This window comes from Strongylocentrotus purpuratus, unplaced genomic scaffold (assembly GCF_000002235.5).
Source record: "Strongylocentrotus purpuratus isolate Spur 01 unplaced genomic scaffold, Spur_5.0 spur5_scaffold_8, whole genome shotgun sequence".
Lineage (NCBI taxonomy): Eukaryota > Metazoa > Echinodermata > Echinoidea > Camarodonta > Strongylocentrotidae > Strongylocentrotus > Strongylocentrotus purpuratus.
In genome coordinates this window covers 32,238,980-32,263,715 of record NW_022145614.1, presented here as the reverse complement: position 1 = coordinate 32,263,715, position 24,736 = coordinate 32,238,980, and the positions used below count along the sequence as shown (strand labels likewise).

Genomic DNA, 24,736 nt, shown 5'->3' with positions numbered 1-24,736 from the left:
AGGTGGGCGGCGCGCCTAGGGAGGATATGCAACGTCCCCTCGAGAGTTCTCGGACACCTACCACTGATAGACATCCGCCCCCGGATAACCAGGGACGTAGCATGAGTTTGATTGTTTTGTTTTGTTTTTGTTTGGGGGGGGGAGGACATAAATTGTAATCGATCGACGTCCTGGGAGGGGTCTAAAACAGTTCAACCGATCTTGGAGAAAAAAATTTGGAGGCACGTGCCCCCCCCCCCCCCCCCGTGGCTACGTGCCTGTGGATAACCACCCCCAGTCGACTACACCCTAGGGCAACCACCCTCTAGGTCGACTACCCCTGGGACAACTAACGCCCGGACAACTACCCCCCCCCCCCCAGTAAACTTCCCCCTATAGGACAACTACCCCCTTAAAGACAACTACGCCCGGATAACTACCACCCGAACAACTACCCCCTTCGACAACCATCCTCTAGGACAACTCCGGTCAAGTATCCTAGGGGGTAGTTGTCCGGGGGTTAGGTGTCTGGGGGTAGTTGTCCTAGGGGGTAGTTGTCCTATATAGGGGGTAGGTGACTGGGGTGGTTATCCGGGGTGGATGTCCAGGGGTACGTGTTCGGATTCAAACGCCCCGAGAGCCATGCCTCAAATATTAAAGCAATCAATATGTCCTTTATATACCAAATTGACACAAAAATCTACCAAGAATTCTTAGTTTTTCCTTCTCTTAGTAAAGATTGGTTAAAACATCACGGAAATCCTGGGACATTGTCTGTTAATCTTCGTTGGACAGATGACTGAATGTTACAATCATTTGGGAATCGCTGACAAAAAGCACTTATACACGCTCGCACAAACTAAGTTTTAACACGTTAACCCAAGGGGATCCCAGCACAATTTTACTATTTCCCAGTACCCTGAATTTTGCGGGAATCTCACTATTAAACTATTTACCGGTACTGGCATTGTTCGTTTCTCTACGGGAATGGCTAAAATCAAGACTCCGATTTCGACCAATCAAATGGCTATAGATTTCTAAAGAGAGGTATATGTAATACGCTATTCAATTCAATTTAATTCAAATGTATTGGTCCAAAAGGAAATTTGTTGCGTTTACATGCATTATTCACACAAAAAAATAGATATGATGTACATGTGACATGATACAACGTTAAAACGATTATCAAGAGAATAATAATATTAATAATAATTAAGATTTATATAGCGCTGGTATACAAGTACAGTTTCTAAGCGCTTTACAAAACAAGTGAAATGAAAAGTACGGTTAAACTAAATATGTAATAAGGATCAACAAGAAACGTGAAATGAACAATGCGCTTAATTTGGACGAATTACTTGACTAACAATGTATAACAATAACATGATAATGAAAAATGAAAATGTAAATACAATGATTAAGAATAAACATATTTTAACATTCACATTATATAAATATTTTCTCTAATTTTACAATGCATTCAACTTTGTTCAAATATTCAGAGTAATTACCAACGCAATATTACATTGTTATTGTCATTATCATTATCAATATTATTTTTTGTGTAATTGGTATATTATTAGTTTGACTCAGTATATCATTGTAATGAAATATTGTTGTTAGGTAAACAATAAACCACAAACAGTTTAACAATCAATAGAGTTTATCATTATAATTTTCTATATGGTCGAAAAATAACCATGTATATATTCTAGTAAGTTACAAATAATGTTCCTATCTTCTGGGGTAATGCAATATCCTATTCTTATAAATCCACAACAATTCTTGTCCCTATAAATGAAACCTTAATATGAATGCAGTATATTAATTACTATTGAAGGCAGTATGAATCAATTATTAATAACAATACGTTATGGCATGTAAGTAGAAATACAGAAGAGACTTATTCATTTCATTTGAGGAAAAGATGGCTTTTATAAGAAAACTAATATAATTTTCCTATAATAAATACGAATAAGTTTGTTATCATTTCCTACAAGCAAATAATATCATGCGAATCATACATTTTACTTTTTATATTTCATTCAAAAAACGGATAGAGTACGGAGCAAATGAGTTCAGGTAACTCGAAGTGCGGGTTTTCTTCGACTGCAACCTTTATATACCACTTCTCAGCCTGACATAATTTTAATTCAGGGGGTGACTTGAATCTCTTGAAACCTTGACAGCCGTACACATTGTTTTATCTATTATTTTGGCTGCTTGTTTGTTAATGGTTTTGAGTTTTCCTTGGTCTTTCTTTCTGGCACTATTTGTACCACACTACACAATTATAATTTATGTCATTACACTTTCAACTATGGACCGATAAAAAAGTGACAGTATGGTCCTATCAGCGTGGTATGAATGCAACTTTCTCAGAAACTGCATTCGCTGGCTCCCTTTTGTTGCGAGGGCTTTTGTATGCCCATTCCAGACCAGTTCATTGTCAATGTGTGTGCCCAAATATTTGTATGAAGTAACAATTTCAATATCTTGCCCTTTAATGCTTACAGGGTGGTCAACCTGGTTTGCTTTCTACTTTGATCCTGAAATCAAACAAGATCTCTTTGGTTTTCTGAACATTCAGCTCCAGATAATTTTCCACACAAATGAGTTGAAATGATTGATTGATTGACTGATTTTTATTCGACAAGCTTCCAACATACAACAATATACAATGATAATAGATTAACAGATCAAAATTAAGTCAGCTTGAACAGGATAACCCACGAAAGCTCGAGAGCTTATTTTCAGTGGGGTCCCCACTAAAATGTACACAATCTCTTTTCATCATCTTTAATCAGCCCTATACGATGGCAATTTAGTCTGAATACTTGAAAGAGTGAACATTTTTTAAATGAGATAGGCAGTCATTGGTATAAAGAATGAAAATAGTCTGGGAAAGTACATATCCCTGGGGTGATCCAGTGTTGGTTATCCACCTAGGAAACCTTGTACGAGTGTAATGGATGATGTTATTATCTTTCTGTATAAGTCTATATGTTATATTAATCATATAGCATAATAAGATCATTTTTTTAAATCTTGCAGCGTAAACTTATTATTTGTGTACAATGTTGACAAATTGAAATTAACAAATTTGCTTTATTATCTTCAAAATACTTTCATACATTTTTTTAATATCGTAAAAGTTACGAGTGATTAAATATTCATTATAAAGTTAATCAAAAAAATGTATTGAACTGAAATGCTCATCATTTTTATTTTCGTCATGATCACAGGAACCCCAGACTTCTACAAAATTTGTAACCGTGCATTGATCACTTGACCTATCATTTACATTGCTTTTTATTTAAAAATGTACACCTCACTATAAATTTGGTTTGCTCTTCAAAATATGATTTTTATTCTTTTTATATTCACAAAAAGAATGTCACTTTTTAACATACAAGCATCATGTTTGCTTTACTATAACAAATGTCCAATATGATTTCATACTATAATTGCCCATCGAAACAGACGATCTATTTGTATCTACGTAATGTTTTAAAATCACATGTACATTATATTAGGACAGACAATATGCGAATTATGGGCTTCTTTTGTGAAAAATATCATGTTGTAAGACTAGAACTCTAATAGATTTATAAAAAATCTATTTGATGGTTGTATAAGCTACTAGCATACATCATGTTATCGTCAATATGCATAAGATGGGTTACTATAATGCACAGAAGACGAGTCCTCAGACGAAGAACAAGTTCCTGTAGTTCCGTTTGTATTCATTGGTGTCGGTCCTATACTTCGCTTTGTGTTCTGGTCTTCACCCGAGAATCCGCAAGAAAGACCTCGACGCCATTGGTCTCTGATGGTTGCCTTACGAAGACAATACAGGGCGAAGATGAAGAAGCCTAGTAAGGAGTTGGAGATGATGAAGAGGGTGTTGGCGATGTCTACATTGATCAGGGTCAGGTATCCAGTGATCCAGGTGAAGCCAAGCAGGATCAACATGGCGATACCATTCTGGATTCGTTCTAGGGTCTCTTGTCGTTGGTCTCTGTAGTCCTTCTTCACACGACCTTCCTTTCTGGCAGATTGCTTCAAGTGACGCATTGCCAATATGAAGATGACGGTGTCGACAAGGAGGATGATGGCCATTGGTACAAGAAGACCACCGATCAACGACCACTTATGGATGAAGCAACTGCACAAGGGGAAATAATATACATTAAAGAACATCATAATAATAATAATATAATAATAATAATAATAGCCTAATAGTCCACTCCAAATTTTATTAAACCGAAACGGAAATTCTTTTTGCCCCATTGATCGTGAGCCCGGCAGCCACTGAGCAGCGCCAGATCGACGTTGCTCTATCCCTCATCATCTATCCCTCATCTATCCCTCATCATCATCATAATCATATATTTCGGGGGATATTTGTTTTTTGTTTTGAGTCTTTTTGTAATGATGTTTTGGTGTGATGATTGATTGTTTTAGCTCCACATTACAACAAAAATGATTTGTATTTCTGTTTTATGCTTATTGAATTTCGTTGCTTCATTTACAATATGGTGAAATAGTATAGTATTATAGATGAAGGGTCTACATACGGAAACGCCGTCAGAACCAACATTTTAATACTTACTAATCTTCAACGGCATACGAGTTCCGAGCGATTCCTCCAGTTAAACCAACAATAACTGCCGGAATGCCTATCAGTTAATAAAAAAGAAAATAAGAGAGATTAATTTAGGCTATATTTCATTCCATACCATGCCCACGCCCCCTTCTATCTCTCTCTCTCTCTCTCTCTCACACTCTATCAGTTTTCCCTCTAGCTTTCTCTACCATTTCTCTCGTCTCTCTATTTCTATGTCCACCTTTCTATTTCTCTCACCTCTTTTCCCCATAGTATTTTATGTCCATATCTCCCATTTCTGTGTTATTTCTCAACTTTTATTAACAGCAATTAATAAGAAGACATCCGATGAAAAGACATAAATCCCCGTCATTTTCGGACAAGTGAATGAGCAATGTGTAGTCGAACCTTTTTTGTACATATCAAGGGGGGAATTTTCCAAGTCACTTTCTACACCTCAACAAGACCTCTCCCTTTTTTCCTACTTTTTTTCTTGGCAGTTTGTTAGGAAACAACGGCCTGTGAGCCCAAAAGATTTTTTGTTAAATTTGCCGGAAAAAGTCCTGTCTGGTCGTTCAGATTTGACGCGGCAGAACCGCATCGGTTATCTAATGATGACGTAAAGTGTAATACGCTTCACGTTTTCTGTGTCTATAAAGCTCAGTGAATATGCGCAATCAGAACTGTGCCCTCGATCATGGCGTAAAAAACCGCGGCCGCCTTTTTTGTAGCGGTTTACTGCGTCATAATAATAGTATGAGGGAGCCAGGCGCCTTTGAATGCTTTTGCAGATAAATGGCGCTATACAAATGCTGTTCATCATCATCATCATCATCAGTATGCTTGTGGAAACACTCAGAAGCACAGATGGTAAAATGGAAAAGAAGATAAACTTTTATAAATCAGTGCATTACCGATGCAATAATGTCAATTAAATATTTGGGTCTATTGAAAAGTTGGAGCATTTGTCGATTGGTAAAGTACATCAATGATGCAGATAAGTCTTATTGAATTGAAATAAATGATCAACTTTACCCCATCCGACCACAGCAGCTTTGATCATAAATTTCGGTATGTAAGTATCAAAGACTCTGATGATGACCAGGTAAGTATGAAACCCCTCGATGCCCATCCAAGTAATCGAAGAGAGCACGAAGTAGTGGACGAGTGCCGCCAGGACGATACATGGTATCCCCTCGACCTCAGCATGCTGGAACTCCGTGTCGAGAGCCACGATGACCAGAAAGGTGGAGTATAAACAAAGGAGAGTGACGCACAGACAGATAAAGATCCGGTGTGTTTGGGAGCTCTGAACTCTTCTGTTAACATCAAAGAATGAAATGTGTGTTAATATCGAAAGGCAGTGGTTTAACACAGGGAGTGGGGCGGGTTTCGGGAGAAGGGGGCGATTTTCGCTGCAACGAACTTTTCATGAAAGTTTTTAGAATTTAGAATTCAAAAGAATTTATCGGTAATTGATCGTGATCGACTTTTTTACCACATGATGAACGAAATTATGTTAATTAATAAGAAACAAAATCAGATTTGTCATTTATATAATGAGAATCTAAATTTCGATGAAACAACAAGGTGGCATATTGACGACTGTTTTTATTTATCAATAATACCTTCGTATTATATTTTGTCTTTGTTCAAAAGTAAATCATAAGTTGTGGCATTTGACAACCATTTTCGCTAAACAGGCCTATTGGCAAAATTTCGCGAAATTTTGAATAAAATATATCCCTTCTGTGTCCATCCCTCTATTTCCACCAGCCAACTGTATATTATTTTACACATGCCCATTAGTTATACTTTAACTGTCTGTAAAGTGCCACCGGTGAATTGAAAATTAAATTTTAGTGGTGCTATCTGGTGGCCGAAATAATTCGTAAGCGAGAAGAAGAAAAATCGCTAAAAGAATGGTACAATTTCAGTGACTATATTCTGCAAAGACAGCTGTAAAATGCCACCATAGAAAGTCCACTTACTTGATGCTGAGATAGGAGATCAGTGTGATGAGCAAACACACACATGAAATGGTGCAACCAGCGATACTGGATACACGCAGTAATGGGTTGGGAGGTACCTCCATCGCGTAGATGTCCTAGGGTCAAAACAATAACGTGAAATTGAGCAGAGGTGGGAACGGAGGGGCGGAAAGTGAACACTACTGCAGACTTTGGACATTAAAGAGTGGCAGATGGGAAATACATCATGATTATAGTTAACCTAAAACCTCAGCTTACTTGCAACCTTTCTTTTTTTCTTCAATTTTCACCGAATTCTTGCATGCTTCCTCTTTACAGATTTGCCTCCCCCCCCCCCCCCCCCCCCCCATTCCCCGGAGATGGACCGACACCTTGATTATTAAATTATAAGTACGTATAGTTATGCAGAATCGGCCCTTATGCCTAAGGATGAAGAAAAAAAATCCTTCTAAGAAAAATCTAGAAATGCGCACTTTTTAGGAGCCCAAAATCTATGTATGAAGATGTTCTTACCACCAGAACAGCAAAGTTTGTCAAGTGATCACAGGAGCATGTGTAGTATTCATCTTCAATGCCGTCGACTTCCATTGAATTTCTCATCGAATTATCAGGTAACAGTTCACATCCAGTCCTAGACCATTTGCCAAGACTATACTCCCAGAAGTTACAAGTCGGATTACGGGAGCCAGCCTGATCATGATACAAGAGGAATCAAATATAATTAAATTTGAAAAGGGGAGATAGCTAGAGAGAAAGACTAGAGAGAGAGAGAGAGAGAGAGAGAAAGGGGTAAGTGATAATAACGTAATTATGTAGCTTAATTTGACAATTTCAGAAACTCCATTTGAAAGATTGATCGGAGAGGATTTAAAGCCTTAACTAAGGACACATGAATGTTTAATCCATTCATTCTTTTTTGTCAGTCATGATAAGATAACATAAATCCTTGATATATCAAGAAATCAGTCAATATTATATTATATTTCGTATGGTATCACCAGAACACTTATTTTACCATCAGTCTAGAGAAGGTGATATTAATGGGTTCCATCAAGTGTTCAATCTTCCGCCCTCCGATTACTAAGGAGACAACCGGTGTGTTGACAGTACGGTTGAAGTCTTCCGACTCCTGGTTGAGTTGGGCGAGAGTTGGTGATGGGAACATGACATCATCGACGTATACGAGGAAGACAATTCGTAGATAGTCACTGATCACACTCCCTGGATCCCCTGACAATCCTGACCGGGTCGTTGATCCTGGGTTACTTCCAGGGAGTTGGGTAGCTAAACTCTCTGATTCTATAGTCGCCTTTGGCACGGTGACAATCTGGGTAGCTTCGATGGGAACAACAACCCTGGCAAAAGTGTCTTCAGCGATCGTTTCGGTTGGGGTATCCTGGTGCGTTCCCACCTTGACATTGCTGCTGCTCAGGTCTTCCTTGTTTTCAGTAAACATGGTTACAACTAGGCCATCGAGAACACTCTCTGAAGGTAAATCAAGTACCTGTACCCACCCGATAACAAAAGAAAGTATGAAAACAACAAGCACAGTGCATAATAATTGCATTATAAGACACACTAGATTAACATTGATATATAACTAACATTGGCAAGTCTGAATGTGCGATCTCATTCAAGACACAGTAAATGACTTGAAGCGAAGTAGGCCTAAATGTCATAATTACATGAAAAATTCCTTCAAGACATAAGTAGCCGAAGGAGAAGAAGATCATTCCATTCACTAAGTGTTATGCTATGCCGTAATCTTAAATCCCAATAGGATAATTATCCACAAAATCAACAAGACATTGCAAACCTTCAGAGATATCTCAACAGTAGATTGGTTTACTAATGTTTTCAAACTAATTAGATGTTATGGGGGACATACATGATTGTATAGTGACGAGTTATTCCATTAAACTGGTATTAGTCAATGAACAACAATACTTGGAACTCAGTCTCCGTACTTGTACTCTGTCGGGTAATCCTCGGAGAAGCTTTCATGTTGTCAAGATCAACATTATTTTGTTTAACAAGTATGCATAGAATGTGACTATGGATTGTCTAACATGAAATGTGAGTCTCACATACAAGACCGACACTAGACCAACCCCTAAAGAGTGCATTACCCTTCTGGCAAAAATTAAGTCGTTTTGGAGTCGGTCTGGGCCCGATTTGTACTTCTACAAACAAAAGTTACCTTCGCTGCAATATTTGTATAAGATGTATCGAATGAGCCATTATGTACGTCAACAGTGTTCAGTTGTGATTCCATGATTTGGACAATCGCAGTGGTGAAGTTTCCTTTCCTTTGAGCGGAAGTTAGAATCTCTTTCTCGGCATTCATTAAGTTATTCACTATCCCAACTATATCATCGGTAACCTGCCAAATGATCAAACATACATTTTCACAATTTGATACTTGTCTCGATGTTTGAAATAAGATACTAAATTACAACCTATTATACAATAAAAGAAAAAAATGTTCCCGTGAATTAAAATAATTGACAAATTATGGTAATTTGGTCTTACTTACCCGGATTCGCCGTATTAGCATAGAAATTGCCCTTCATCCGGGCCATACCATTACTATAACCCCTGCAGCATTGCCAGGTACTGACTTAAATAAAAACATCTGGGCCTAGCAGGACGAATTCGGGGAAAATATCTTGTCCAATTAATGATGTAAGCACTAAGTAAGGATCGAACCCGTGACCTCCCGTATGAGAGTCAAGAGCCTTCACTGTGCCATACACCATGTTAACCTTGGTGACATTGTGAATTCATCATGGACAAACATGACAAACATGCAAATCTATGTAAATCATATACGTTTGACATTTGGTTATATACTCAAAAATACTTTACCGTCCAATTCAAAATAGACTATTATAACCTTATAAATATTTTGCATATATTTTACCGTCAAAATATTTGATCATAATTTGATTAATACCAGTTTATGTAATTCTACCAGCTGATACGAAAGGATAACTAACTCAAATCAAATCTATTATTCAGCTAGTATTTTGTTCCGTTGTGGTTTGATTTCGATACATTTTATAGACGCTGTGATTTCTTAAGTTGTGTATACATTGAATGGATAGAGCAAGTTCGGATTTGTTTTCCCCTTCATGTTATTGTTGTCATGTTTCTGATTTCGTTGAAGATCAGCTTGTATTGACAAGGTAATAATAATGATCTTTTGTTTGTTTAACCAAGAGAAGCCACACAAGCATTATTGCTGTTCTTCCTGAGAACCCTGCCATTATTATTACCAAAGCAGTTGTCAGGTGTCCATTTCCACCTGGGTGGAGAGTGGCAAATGTGGATTTATGTCTTGCCAAAGGAGGTTAGTGCCGAGCTGGAATTCGAACCCTCAACCCTTGGATTGAGACCCAAGTGAATGTACCACTAGTTTAAACCTGTAAAACTCACATTAGCATCGGTGGAATTCAGGTAAGATATCTGCTGCAGGATATCGACGAGTAAACCCATATCTGTGACCGTGATGTATTCAGTCTCTTCTGTGATAAGAAACACTGCTCTGGAAATGTTACTCAGATTATCGCCAGATATTCCAGTCTATGAAAGAAACAAAGTAAAAAGACGAATCGGCATAGGCTTTAAAACTTAACAATATTACATTTTTTAAATTTATCAAAAGACACTTTTCTTTAAATTAACAAGATTCGATTTTTTTTTATAAATAATGTGTCCACATTTAAAGATGGTATGGGATGAGGAGCAGACCAACTAGGCATGAATTGACAACATCAAGCATTGGACGGGAATATACTTTGAGCAGCTAACTAGAATAGCTGAAGACAGAATGTTATGGATCGACGTCCATTTCATTGTCATGATTGTAGCCCCAACGGCATTCCAGCTATGGGACATAATGCAGATAGATTGGTTGGAAAGATAATGATCATGCACATTTCGATAAGCATTATTTTCTAATCAAACAAAATGAAAAGCTCTATATTCACTGATGGAATGCATTCTACACTAAATCTTGACTGTCCACCGTTCTCTTGAACCTAGTCGGTGATGCTCTATGATCTAAGAAAAAAAATTGTTACGATTTTTGGATTGTTTGAAACACCTGACAGCCAGTTTTTTTTCTTTCGCTATTCCCAAATCCAATAATTTTGTCCACATAAAGTTGTTGAATGAAGGCATAATTGTTATTTCTAACGTTCGTTATTCTGTTGTTTCATGAATTCAAACGTTCATAAATCCGAACACATGTACGAATTTCTTTTGAGCGAGAGTACCTACTCAGAAAATATCAATCCCTCAAAAAAAATATTAGGAACTCAAGTTTGATCGACTATTTCTCTCCTGTCATTGAATAAATATCGCTTTGTTTAGTATCACTGCAAAGTGTGTTTATTGTTCTTTAAAATGTTACAATATTGTTATGACTTTGCAGCCATGGAATAAGCAGTACATCATAATAAAGGGCGGGGTCAACGGTGAAAAGTTGCAAAATACATTGGTAAGCACTGGTGTTGAATATGCAGTACACTACACAGCAGCTCTACACTCTTCAAAGAAGGAAGAATGCATAGCAGAACCAAAGCAGTAGAATTCGTAGCTTTTCACTTGTGACCTTGCCCATTATCTAAATGCAATGCACATTCCATGACAGAAAAATCATAACACATGAGTAACATTGTAAAAAGGAGTAAATTAAATCCAAACACAGCGATGATTATGCCATAACAAGAGAGATGTAATCAATCAAACTTGACTTTCCTAACCTTTTTGTGAGGGGTTTATAAAATCAGCTTCGTTTCCCAAGCTTTTTGAGGTATTATATAGAATGTTCATATCTTACACAGATAAAAGGGGCATAACTAGTCTGCTCAAATCAATACTGTTTCATCTTCGAAATTACCAACCCTGACCCAGATTCGAAATTAAAGTCCTTCGGAGTATCGCCTTCAGATGATAAACCTTCTGAATCAACAAACTTAGGGTCAATGAACCTTCTGCAAACTGAATAAAGAACCATCTAAAACCGAGCCGTAACTATGGTAACCGTTGAATAAGAACAATAAATAGAGTGAATTGGACGTGTTTGCCGACTTTATCAGTCATCCGTAAGTATACCTTTAAAATCCCTGCCAGTGATCTTGTCATATTTCCCTCTGTAATGGTTCCGTCTGTCGTGGTCACTTCTGTCGTAGTTCCTCCTGGCGTAGTTCCTCCCTTTGCCGATGTACCTACTGTCGTTTTACCTACTGTGGTCATTCCTGTTGCCGAAGTTCCTTCTGCCGTAGTTCCTCCTGTCGTTGTTCCCTTTGCCGATGTTTCTTCTGTCGCGTTTCCTCCTGTCGTAGTTCCTCTTGCCGAAGTTCCTTCTGTCGTAGTTCCTCCTGTCGTAGTTCCTTCTGTGGTACATTTGATATCGATGGCCCAAGAGGCTGTGCCGTTGCTCCCGAGCTGACAAACCGCGTGAATGATTGGTATAAGAATATCTTTGAAAAAAAAAAGGGAAAGATGTTTTCAGGTAAAAGTTAAGATATCGTCTTCATTAGACACATTAGTTATGACCCAGTTACTTTATGATGAATGCATTTAATCTGATCTTGAGTTTTACCTGGACATAATTCCATAGAGTCGATAGTGGTTCCCACTTCAGATGCAGGAAGTCTTACATCTCCAAAGTCAGATGCTATTGTTGTGTTTGAGCAGACGAGTCCTAATGAGAGAATGAATTATGATTGTAAAGATCAAAATGTAAATAATTGAATTAAGTAAAAAGTACATTTAAAAACAAATATGTTGTTTGCAGACAAAATCAGAATATTTCTTTCATTTTAAAAAAAGTGGTATTGCGCCTATCATCAAGAAGAGAAAGATTTACACTTTTTTTTAAGCTTGCTTTGATATTTAATTTGATATGAAAGCTGATTATAAGACCATTAATACTCACTGAATATCACTTCGACATCAAAACAACACGTCGCTGCAACTTCTTGCGTGTCTGAAGAAAAGACATACTGAACAGAAGTCTGACCGACTGGAAACCGGGTGCCAGGGACATGGGATTGTGACGTCATAACGACCGATGTTAGACTAGAGATCGGTTCGATCCATGTTACTATTGCAAAGCGATCGTTGGTCAAAGAGTCTGTATTTAATATTCGCTGTATGGCTGTGGGGCAGCCTGTGATTAATGTATCAGGTTCGACACCTGAGGAAGGTCAAAAGCATATGGAAGGAAGACGTAAGACTGTTGAGATAAACCTGAAATAAACATTTTATTTTATTTACCTGCCTGCCAGCCAGCATCAATAGTTGATGGTCTATTTATTATTTTTTACTCGTTAATATGAATTTGTTATTGATAAAGTTTGTAAAATTAAAATTTCTATATAATTTGCAAATCGAGGGTGAGATATATTTCATTTTGTCGTGTTATTATGCAATTCGCATAGTTAATGACGGATTTGATCCAAATTGCAATTTGCAAAACTTCATCAAACTTAAAATAGTATTAGATTAACCATATTGTCTTAAAGATTGTGAATAAATAGACAGGAGATATCTTACGTCTAAATCCTACATGATTGAACTAAATGTTTTATACTTTTATCCAGAGGTACATGTGCTTGTAAAGAGTACACCTATATATAGTTTTTTGTTTAATTATTACAAGAGTTTTTTTTTTAAGCAGCATAGGTACGACCATATGCATACAACCAATACGTACTGCATAGGCCGCACATGGCAGGACACTGCTCTAAGACGAACTCAAAACCTTGTATCATCCCTGAACATAAGATCTGTGGCCATCCCGTACCACAGTTTGCATCGTAATCGCCACAAGGAGCTATATAGAAAAGAAATGTAAAGAAAATGTTATGCAGGCCATCCATTTACATAATTAGAAGAGGATCAACGCAAATAAAGTGGAATAAAAACTCCTATTAACCGGGACAAAAATAAGCTTTCGGTGACGAATAATAAAGTTGAAGGAGGATATTTTTATTCTTATCACTCTAAAATAAAGAGAGATTTTCAGGGCTTTCATATCACTTTCAATTAATATTTGTAAGTAAGTGAATTGGGACTGAGCGGCAGAGTTTCGGACCTGCCTCCAAAACGATCGATGGGGGTTAAGATCCGAGTCAGGTCATTCAGAGCCTGCTGAGAAGAAAAGTTAGTCCCAAAGATTTCTATAGATTATGAGTATTATATTTATATATATGAATATTCCCAAGTAAGGATTAAGGATTGTAAACACAATATAGAGGGAGAGAGAGGAACGGGGTAGATAGGGAGAAGGGAGAGGCAGTGAGGGATGGACAGAGAGAGAGACAGAGAACGAGGGAGGGAGAAAGTGAAATACAGAGACAGTGGGAGACAGAGACAGAGAGTGAGAGAGAAATATATAGAGAGAGTGATAGAGTGATAATCAAATACAAACCTGAGCAGTCGACACCAGTGAACTGTGGTGTACAAGTACAGGTGCAGTCATCGTTGATAACGCCACAGTTCTTACAGTTAACTTCACATGTAGTCGAACACTCTAACAAAAAAAATGACAAAGAGAGAACACAAAAGGATATCAATATCAACTGAAATTTTAATGTAGAAATAAGTTCTAATTAAAAAGCCTTATGATTAATATGTGTTGCCTGCATGTTATAGTTCGGACATGTTTTTATAAAAGTTCTAGAATTTCATATACATTTAAAGAAAAGGAAACAAATTATTTCTTTCCACGTGAATGATAGCAAATTCCGTATTCCGTATTAAGCTATCCTAATTTATTGCAATCTTATCATTATTACCAATATTATCGACAAATTTAATTTAAAAGTATGACAATGATTGAGCATTTTCTACTTGATCTTTATAATATTGACAGTCCTACGGGTATTTGTGGTTGAAATTTACATTTCTGGTTTTATCGGCGACATTTGGAACAAATATTTTCAGGGTTAATGTTTGAGTCTGTTTGTTTGTTTTGTTTTATATCTGCATTTCTCAACTTGATAAAGAGCATAATATGCAATGGCAATATAAACAAAAGTCAAAATACATATTATAATCATATCATGATATAAAATATTACATAAGTGTACCTTTAAAAAAAAACATAGTTGACGAGTCATTTCAAAAATGAAAAAAATGCAGGAGACCACCATCTTAAAGGTATTACAAAGTTTTGGTAAGGGGTCATGAATTTGGTTTAAATGAGCATATTGGAAGCATATGCGATCCTATAATATTCAGTGATCTTTGTCGCGGTTGAAATCGAGTCTAAAGTTATGAAATTTTTAATTTTAAACTATTTATGTTGTTTAGCTCCTTCTAAAGGTCAAGATATTAATTAAGCTATAAAACAATGTTTCGTGACAAAAAATCGACCAATTAGCTATTCCCGTTTGGAAATAATATATCACTACTACATAGTCTAAGAATTTCATGGTCGCAGCTACCATTTTACGGCCGTAGGCGCTATTTGAAATTCATCAAAATTTACCGGGAGCACCGGTAAATTTTATATTCAATTTTTCTCGAACACAGAAGTGTTTTAGGGGCTAAATTTTCTAGTGCTTATAATACATCCACAGGGGCATGCAAATATATCAAAATTGTAAAGAATCACTATCCATCCAATTTTCTAATTTCCCAAAACTTTGTATTACCTTTAAGCTAAAGCTTCAACGTGATGGCGACCTTAGAAAAGGAGCCTACATAGGAGACCAAACTATGATATATATAATCATAAAGAAATTAATTAAAACCGCCACATAATGAAGGGAATAAATTATTTAAAAGGCATGCAATAAAATGCGTTAAGTATAAATGTGTATATTATGTAAATGTTTGTCTTTTGTTAGATCTGTTGTTCGTGTTCTTGATTGTGTATGTGCAAGTGTGTGTTCATTTCAGACAAAACGTCACTTCCTTCTGGCTATATAACATGAGGCATTGTGTTGTTAAGACACACATACGATTATGTGGAATTTTTCACTTGATTATAATTGTCTTTATGGGCAGCCAGGATATTCCTTTTCTAGTATCAAAGACAGCACAGTCGATCGATGTGCTTGTCCGTTATGCTTGCTTTCATTAAACGAGTATGTTTCAACTTACCGCTTACCGTTTCTTCCTCTTGACATATACCTGCATAGATATTGAAAGAAAGGGAAAAGAAGAACTATTATATTTTCACGCTCAAATGTTTGATTTATTGTAGTTAAACCAAGAACGCTAACTATTCTAATCGAAATACAGCAGTGAGTACGATTATTTATATTCACAAATTGCTTTATCACTGTGAAGTCGCTTTCTAGGTTTATTTAAACTTTAGCTAATATCCTTACTGACACGCTGTACTACTTGGGAATCAAAGGTCACTTACAAACTCATTTCGAGGGACACATATTAAAATCTCACCCATTAAAAAGTTAGTAAAAGGAAAGTAGGTGATTCGAACACAATGTCATATTGCCTTGAAAAACAGATTGATGCGAAACAGACATTTCAACGCGAAGTCCGAAATCGATGTCACAGAAACCAGACTTTGGGTGATAATGTACTTATTGATACCCCACTAACAGGTAACAACAGGAGTCAACAATTAAGTCAGGTAAAAGTATAGCCACCGTTTTTAATGGTGCTTCATGCTTCACATCTTTTTTCTCATTTTATGGGTGTCCTTAAATTTTCAAAAATTATATGACATGTCGATGTCGAATTTGTGATATTCTCGCATCTTGCATGTACTTTTTCACAAATAGTTTCTATTGGGCTTTATGTATTCGAAATAAGTATGCAATAGGGATCGCCAGGGTATAGGAATTATGACAATATTTTGTTAAAATCTTTGACAATAATCTGAATAACCTTCACGTGTAAATAAATCTTCCGGCTTGTCTCATCTATTTCCTTTTAGGTTTACTCGTCTAGAAAAATAATGATTGTGCACCTTTCGTAAACATAATGGATGTAGGATACTCACGACATAATTTGTTATCACATTGCATTACTCCTGATGTACACCTCGTGCAACTAGTTCCGTTCTCATATGGTTTGACATCTTTGTTTCCTCTGCATTTCAAAGAATATACATTCAACAAATAATAACATAAAGTGACATCAAGCTTTAATCATCAAGAAATGCTCTTTAATCAAGCTTCTTTATCAATGAGTTGTTAGGATGATTCAAAATATTAAACTCGAGGGGCAAAGAAAAATGCCTTGCCTAAAAAGGGGGAGAAAAAGGCAAAGCGCAGAGTCAACTAAAGCAGATTGATCCCATGAATAATGAATATATACATAAAGATTCACTTCTATTGATAGAAAGCAATTATGAATGTACACAAACATGGTTATATTCTCACGTCCTGTTAATATTGATTCTAAAGTATAAATTGAACCTGCCCTTGTTAAGCATCTTCCAATCCCTAACTAATGAACAGAAAGTCACTGATCAAAGGTTGAAATGGCCATTATAATTATGTCTCGCATGTTAAAATACATTTATTATTCTATTTGTGTGTAATTGAGAGGGAGAATGTGCGCGTGTGTGTGTGCGTGTTGGTCTGTCTGTGTGTGCTCTTCCATATTTCTTCGATATTTCGGGACAACAATATTTGAACTACAGTAATCGTACTTTTATTCGCTTTATTTATTTTGCATAATAGTACCTTAAAAGGGAAAGCAAACAATAGAGGGTTTGACGGGGTATATAGGGAGTGAGAATAACAGACAAGTTACAGACATGAGACACAGAGAGACAGAGAGATAGAGAGACAGAGAGTAATGGAGAGAGAGACAAAGAGAAAGAGAAAGAGAGCGAAAGAGACAAACTAGTCGTGCTCTGTTTTTATATTAACCCTCATCAAAACAGGGCACGACCACTGGCGTACTGATGGGAGATGATGGGGGAAGGGGGCATGGGGAGTAGTTGCCCCTTAATAAAATTCAAACGTGGTTTATTTCTAATTCGATACCAGTGATTTACAAATATTACTGAAATTACATGATTTTACGGGTTTTTCTGACTTATTTGTAAAATATTTTCTTTTTTTCTTTTTGCCCCTAAATGTTTTGCTCATTACGAAACTGGGTATGACTATTCATAAAGACGTGACATCCGCCCACTGTTGGCACTAGTTTCAAGTACTTTTCCTAATTCCCGACATTTAGTTTTATTTAAATAGTATTTCTCAAAAAAGAGAAAAAGAAGATAAAATTTGCCGCCAATGACGTGTCAAGAAATTGAGGTCAGCTCACATAGTCGGGGTAAACAAAAAGGTCTGCGACAAAATTGCTATAATCGGGTTTATTACATAGTTTGGCCGTTATTATGTACTAATAGAAGTTTGGGTACCGCCCAGTACCCGTATTGTTCCGTGCAGGCGCGTACACAGGGGGGGGGGGTTAACCCCCTCCTTTGGTATTTTTATGTGTGTAAACCCCTCCATCACCCCCCCCCCTCCAACCCCCCCCCCCCCCTTTGGATTTTTTTTCCCATGGCTGACCTAAAAAGGTGACACCTTACCCCTCCCCCCCCCCACCCCAACGGAGCCAAATGTCAAATTTTCAAATTTCGAGACCAAAAAAAAAAAAAAAGTGTCCTCTTACCACCCCCCCCCCCCCCCCCCCCCCGCTTATTCAGCATTCAGCGGTCGGCTAAGTCGTTGAAATTTTTTGGGACCAAAAAAAACAAAAAAAAAAGTGTCCTCTTACCCTCTTAGCGATCCACTTTTCAGTAAGTGTCGCAATTTTTCAGAATGATCGCGATAATTTGCCGGGCGTTGTGTGTGTGAATGGTATTGAGAATCAAAAATCGATTCATTTAATCCCATGATTCCATGCGCGCTTACATTGTCGAAATTTATGCATGCTTAGTTCGGACGTACTTGCCGTCTACCGAGAATTTTCCCTGTGTGTGAATGGTCGCTCCAAAAAATCAATCTTTAGATCGCGATCCAATTCGCATTAAATTGACATTTGTGAACGGTCGCCAAAAAAAAAATCGATCTTTGCATAGCGATCCATATCGCAATAATTGTTATGTGTGAACAGGCATAATAATTAATAACATTTTTGTAAAGTCATTGTTTTAAAGGGAAAATACTCACTGTTTCAAATAGTTGCAAGCAACGATGTAGTTAGTGGCACTGGCGTACTGGTGGGGGGCTAGGGGGGCGCCAGCCCCCCCCCCCCCCAAATAAAATTGAACCATGACTTATTTTCACAAGTAATGTATAAATGTTCGTGATATCACATGATTTTCAACAAAATGCTATAGTTTCTCCATTATTTCTTGCAAACTGACCCATTCCCAAATAGCCAGGAAGAGCATATGTTTTTTATAGTCACTAAGGGCCTTATAATGGCCACTAACAGTAACACTAATTCCTTTCCAGAAGCTACTGTGCAAAGCACTGTCGGGAGATAACATGCTACCCACCACTCGGGTTGAGCATGCACAGATTTGCGAACGAGCGTTCCATACTTATATCATGTAACACTGCACATATACCGTTAAGGGGCCCAGTGGGGGGAATTGAATTCAGACAAGATTAAGAGTAGAGAACGGTACAATGAATCGTCTTCTTTCTCTGATAATTAAATAAAACGTCATAGCTTCCGCGCAGGAGGGGAGACACAAGAATTAAGAATCGAGAACATTACAACGGATCGTCTTCTTTCTCTAATAGTTTAATGAAGTGTCAAGGCTCCCGCGCTTCGCGCGGGAGGGGGGAAGCTGAATTCAGACAAGAACACGATACAACGAATCGTCTTCTTTCTCTAATAATTTAATAAAACGGGAAAGCTTCAGCGCTTCGCGCGGGACGAGCGAAAAATGAATTCAGACAAGGATTAAGAGTAATAATGAATTGAAACATCAAAGCTTCCGCGCTTAGCGCGGGAGGGGGGGAACTGAATTCAGACAAGGATGAAGACTCGGGACCGGTACAATGAATCGTCTTCTTTCTCTAATAATTAAATTAAATGTCATAGCTTCCGCGCTTTGCGCGGGAGGGGCGAAACAAGCTTTAAGAGTCAAGAACAGTACAACGGATCGTCTTCTTTCTCTAATAATTTAATGAAGTGTCAAAGCTTCCGCGCTTTGCGCGGGAGGTGAAAACTAAAAAAATAACTTAGTTCCTGGCCCCGGATTTAAAGGCTTAAATTTGTAGACATTTGGACATTGGCATTTTTATATTTGTCGGTAATAATATTGGTGGCTCGTTTTGTCGTTAATCGGCGGCCTCTACACCCTCCCCCCCCCCCCCCCTCCCCCACTGAAAAAGATCTAGCGACTCCCCTGATAACGACACAGTTTATACACTCGAGATAATTTTTGCAAGTACTACTGATGAAGTACCGGCCCACCGTCTTTGTGCATTGTGCGGCATCAAAGCATAATTTATACAACGTCTCACGACGTGACAGATCACTTTTTTCTAACTTCTAACTAATCAGAGGGCCTCTTTTTTTTCCATGAAGTGTCGGTGGGCATTATTGCGCCAAATGTAGTTCTCAAATTGCAAAAGATTCCTACTCTTGGAAGGGGTAGGAGAAAGCAATTTTACGTCATATATGCCTGAAAAATGCATCTAATTTGATTCTAAAATTGCAAATGCTTCTTACACTGGGAGAGTGCCAGAACCCCCTCCCAGACCCACCCCCTGCTTGGTCACTCCGCTCCCTCGCCGTTAAAGCCTCGTTCTGTTGTTCATCGTTTTACATATATTTCACCCCATGCCATTTTGTGCCCCCCGTAAGAAATTCCTGGATCCGCCACTGATGCCCATTCCAGGCGCGGATCCAGGGGGGGCGAGCGGGCCTTGGCCCCCCCCCCCCCGCAAAAAAAAAAAAAAAAAGAGAAAAAAGGAAAAGAAGCGAAAGGGAAAGAGGAGAGAAAGGGAAAGAAAGAAGAGAAAGAAGAAAAGAAAAGGGGGAAGAAGGAGATCGGGGGCCGAAAGGGCTTTGCCTCCCAGGCTGTTGACCCCCCCCCCCCCCCCCCCCCCCATAAAACAAATAAGAGAGAAGGAAGGAAAGGGAAAGGAAAAGAGGAGATACTGGCGTACTGATAGGGGGGGGGGGGCTTAGTGGAAATCAAATTCAAACGTGGTTTATTTCTAATTCCACAACGGTGGATTACAAATAATGCTGAAATGAGATCATTTCCGAGATTTTTCCTCACTTTTTAGTAAATAATACGTTTGTATGTGTTTATTGGAAAATGCAGATTCCTAAATTTGCAGCCAGGCAAGAAATATGATTCTTGAGATTCCTACATGTCAGGGCCCGAGGTACGGCGGGGATCGGGAGCCTCGAGCTTCCCCCCCCCCCCCCCTCCCCCACACTTTTTTTGAAAAAGTATATTAAAGAGAAATAAAATAGAATGAGAGCAATGAAACGTCAAAGCTTCCGCGCTTCGCGCAGTAAGGGGGAGCGGGTAAACTAAATTCAGACGAGGATTAAGAGTCGAGAACTGTACAAAAAATCGTCTTGTTTCTCTAATGATTTAATGAAACGTAAAAGCTTCCGCGCTTTGCGCGGGAGGGGGGAGAATCTAAATTCAGACGAGGATTATTTTCGAAAACGGTACAACGAATCGTCTTTTTTTTCTAATGATTTACGGAAAACTTAAAAGCTTCCGCGCTTCGCGTGGGAGGGGGGGGAATCCTGAATTCAGACGAGGATTAAGAGTCGAGAACTGTTCAGCCAATCGTCTTTTTTCTCTCATAATCTTATGAAACTTAAAAGCTTCCGCGCTTCGCGCGAGAAGGGGGAGGGGGGGACCTGAATTCAGACGAGGATTAAGAGTCGAGAACTGTACAGCGAATTGTCTTCTTTCTCTAATGATTTAATGAAACGTATAAGCTTCCGCGCTTCGCGCTGAGGGGGGGGGGAACTGAATTCAGAAGAGGATTAATATTCGAGAACGGTACAACGAATCGCCTTCTTTCTTTTATAGTTTAATGAAACGTCAAAGCTTCCGCGCTTCGCGCAGGAGGGGGAGAGGGGGGGGAACTGAATCTAAACAAGGATTAAGAGTCGAGAACGGTACAACGAATCGTCTTCTTTCTCTGATGATTGAATGAAACGTAAAAGCTTCCGCGCTTCGCGCGGGAGGGGGGGGGAGGGGGAGAATCTAAATTCAGACGAGGATTATTTTCGAAAACGGTACAACGAATCGTCTTTTCTCTCTAATGATTTAAGGAAACTTAAAAGGGGGGAACCTGAATTCAGACGAAAATTTAGAGTCGAGAACTCTACATTGAATCGTCTTCTTTCTCTAATAATTTAATAAATCCTAAAAAATTTCGCGCTTCGCGCGAGAGGGGAAAAATTAAATTCAGACGAGAATTATTTTCGAGAACTGTACAACGAATCGTTTTGTTTCTCTAATGATTTAATGAAACGTAAAAGCTTCCGCCCGCGGGGGAGAATCTTAAAAAGGGGGGGGGGGGACCTGAATTCAGACGAGATTTATTTTCGAGAACAGTACAACGAACCGTCTTCTTTTTCTAATAATTAAATGAAACGTCAAAGCTTCCGAGTTTCGCGGAGGATGGAGGGGGAAATTCGCCCCTCCCTGCACCTGCACCTGCACCCCGCGCCTGGCCCGTACCCCTTGAGCTTCGGGGGGCTTCGCCCCTTGAACCCCACCGGGGCTTTGCCCCTAGACCCCACTTTGAGAAACGTAATTCAGCGGGGCCTGCATGTTAGAGTGGGGTGATTCTGATTATTTTTTTTGTCAGCCCCCCCAAACGTTTTTGCTCATTACGCCACTGCTGAAGTTTAGTGTATCATCATATCCTTCAGCACAGAAGCTTCTGCCACAGCCAACTTTAGATGAAGTATCCCACACCAACTATAAATAAATAAAGGAAAAAGAGGTGGGAAATAAATTAGAATATTAAATTGTGGATATTTACATGATCATTAGCAGGCAAGAAAACACTCTGTTACGGGTAATCAAAACGAATGATTTTGTGTAAAAATAATAATGACTTAAATAAAAAGAAAAGAGAAAACATTCACACACAATGAAGTCACTTCACTGCAAATTGTTTGCCATATTTTCTAACCATTATCAATTTGTCAATGTAGCTAACTTTAATATTTTAGAATTTTCCTCCAATAGCTCATAAATATAATGGTCCTCACCTGGGTGTAGTGGGTACATATCTTTCCTGGTTGGCAAGAGTCCGTTTCATAGTCATACCACTGCCATTCGTCCCACCAGCTGCTGATAGGACCAGAGCCGTCAGGTTGCTCATGCACAAGACCACGCCAGAGATTCTGACCGACTGCCACATTATCAGCCGCTGGTGGAAACCCATGCTCATAGTAACACCCATCAGACCATTCCTGAGCCCAGGCTGCCAACTCAGCATCCCATATCTACACAAATTCAAAGGTAATGTTTGATTTTAAAATCTATTGCATGGAATAGGTTCGAGTTTAAGGGTACCTACGATCAAAATAATACAGTTCAATTCTCTGTTTGGATAAGATTATAGGGGTGCGTTTCCTTTCTGGCCTAGAATCAGCGCTTATGAATTAGTTTCAAAAGTGTTTCTGGCAAATAGGTTTCTGCATGGTGAAAAACGAAGGCCTGTTTCCAAACGTCTTTAGATATGGTATATTGAAACGCCAAAAAAAAATTGGTTTTGAATGTGAGAATGGGCCAGAATCACGTTTCTGAGAGATGATAAACACAAAGCTGATTTGTATATAAACGCTGTTTCTGAGTGGCAAAATATGATAAACGCACCCTAGAGTAGACTAAAAGTATCAAGTTCACTATGAAATTGGGAGTAAATTAGAAAGAAATCACTTCTTTTGGTGTTAAATTTTCAGATTTATCTGCAACCTAGAGGTTCCCACAAAGTTTCTTCATAAAAAGTATGACTTTACAGGATTGGCATCATATCTTACAAACAACGATCATAAGTTTACTTTAGGAGTCTCGAAGCATTTCGTTTAACGTCCAAGTCACCGGGAGAGATAGCAAACGGTCTACCAAGAATCAATGTTGAAGTAGACGTAGAATACAGCATAACTATCGTACCATGGGAGATATTTTATTAAAACCCTGTATACTGCCCGATTAGTTGGCAGTGGTGAAGTTTGGCTCTAGCCTGATCAGTGAGGAGCCTCTGGTGCCATGTCTACCAGATTAATTGTATGCATTGTTTGATTACAACATGTACGATATGTCCATGTTTTCTGTTATCCAATATGTATTCTATGCTTATAGGCCCATCCCATAATGCTTACCATATAGTCCATGTTAGAAGCTGGAGGCGAGACCAGACGGCGATAGTTATTATGCAGATTCACCAAATTGGTCTCTTCTTCGGCACTGAAAGGCAACGGTGTTCCAGGAGTCGCTCGTTTTCCTCTGCTCTTGGACAGACCATCTTCAACCAGCAACAAACTGTTCTTGTACGAAGGTGCATGTTCAGTCTCAATTCCTTCTCTTAGTTTTGTCGGAGCATGTCGGCTGGCTTCAGAAACTGAAATGGGCATAAGGATAGAAATGATGGCAGCCCCAATTAAGAGCATATTCACAGTCATGAGAGAGGTCACTTCTAAACGTCTTCTATCCATTTTAGGCGAATTTAGGAATAAACCTGAACAATCCCTTTCAGTAATGTGTAGCTTCTGCGACTGCAGAATTGAAAACGACTACCGGTATCAAAGTCCAAAAAAAAAGACACATTATATAGTTTCTAAATTGCCGAATACCCGGATGAAGGACTAAATATGTATCATCTGAGTCACTGTCTGTCTTTATTCTAGCATTACATATTTCTTCTCGTGTTTACACTTTTATAAGGTAAATATACCAGATTGAGGCTCTCTTTCTCATTCTCTTTCATGTTCCTTCTCAGTACTGCTATAAAGTGGAAAAACAAGTAACATCCAGACAGCGCGATTAAATATGTATCAACAGGCATGACAATAGTCTCTCGCGTTTCCTTTTAATGTAAGCTCCTTTTCAACAAAATTGAGCAAATATGCTGTATCGGTAACTGTTTGTTGAAGGACTTGCAAGTTTGTTTGAAAGTAGTCTCACCTCGAAATCCAATATTATTGGATTTCGAGGTGAGACTACTTCTTCGCAAATATGCTTATTAAGTATATTTGC

At 38.4% G+C, this 24,736-nt stretch overlaps 2 protein-coding genes across 2 annotated transcripts; both read right to left on the bottom strand.

Annotated features, from left to right (window-relative positions):
• Positions 1-3,197: 3,197 nt before the first annotated feature.
• On the bottom strand, positions 3,198-5,720 carry LOC115920410 (adhesion G-protein coupled receptor G2-like). Its single transcript, XM_030976170.1, has 3 exons — positions 5,624-5,720; positions 4,595-4,661; positions 3,198-4,147 (listed from the first exon to the last, which is right to left on the bottom strand). Exons 1-3 carry the CDS (start codon positions 5,718-5,720, stop codon positions 3,643-3,645), a joined length of 669 nt encoding a protein of 222 aa, XP_030832030.1. The 3' UTR covers positions 3,198-3,642.
• Positions 5,721-7,585: 1,865 nt separating this feature from the next.
• On the bottom strand, positions 7,586-24,114 carry LOC115920409 (mucin-22-like). Its single transcript, XM_030976169.1, has 10 exons — positions 23,863-24,114; positions 22,747-22,983; positions 14,024-14,123; positions 13,307-13,426; positions 12,527-12,787; positions 12,191-12,292; positions 11,701-12,068; positions 10,018-10,164; positions 8,780-8,962; positions 7,586-8,083 (listed from the first exon to the last, which is right to left on the bottom strand). The coding sequence occupies exons 1-10, from the start codon at positions 24,112-24,114 to the stop codon at positions 7,586-7,588; spliced, it is 2,268 nt and encodes a 755-aa protein (XP_030832029.1).
• Positions 24,115-24,736: the final 622 nt, after the last annotated feature.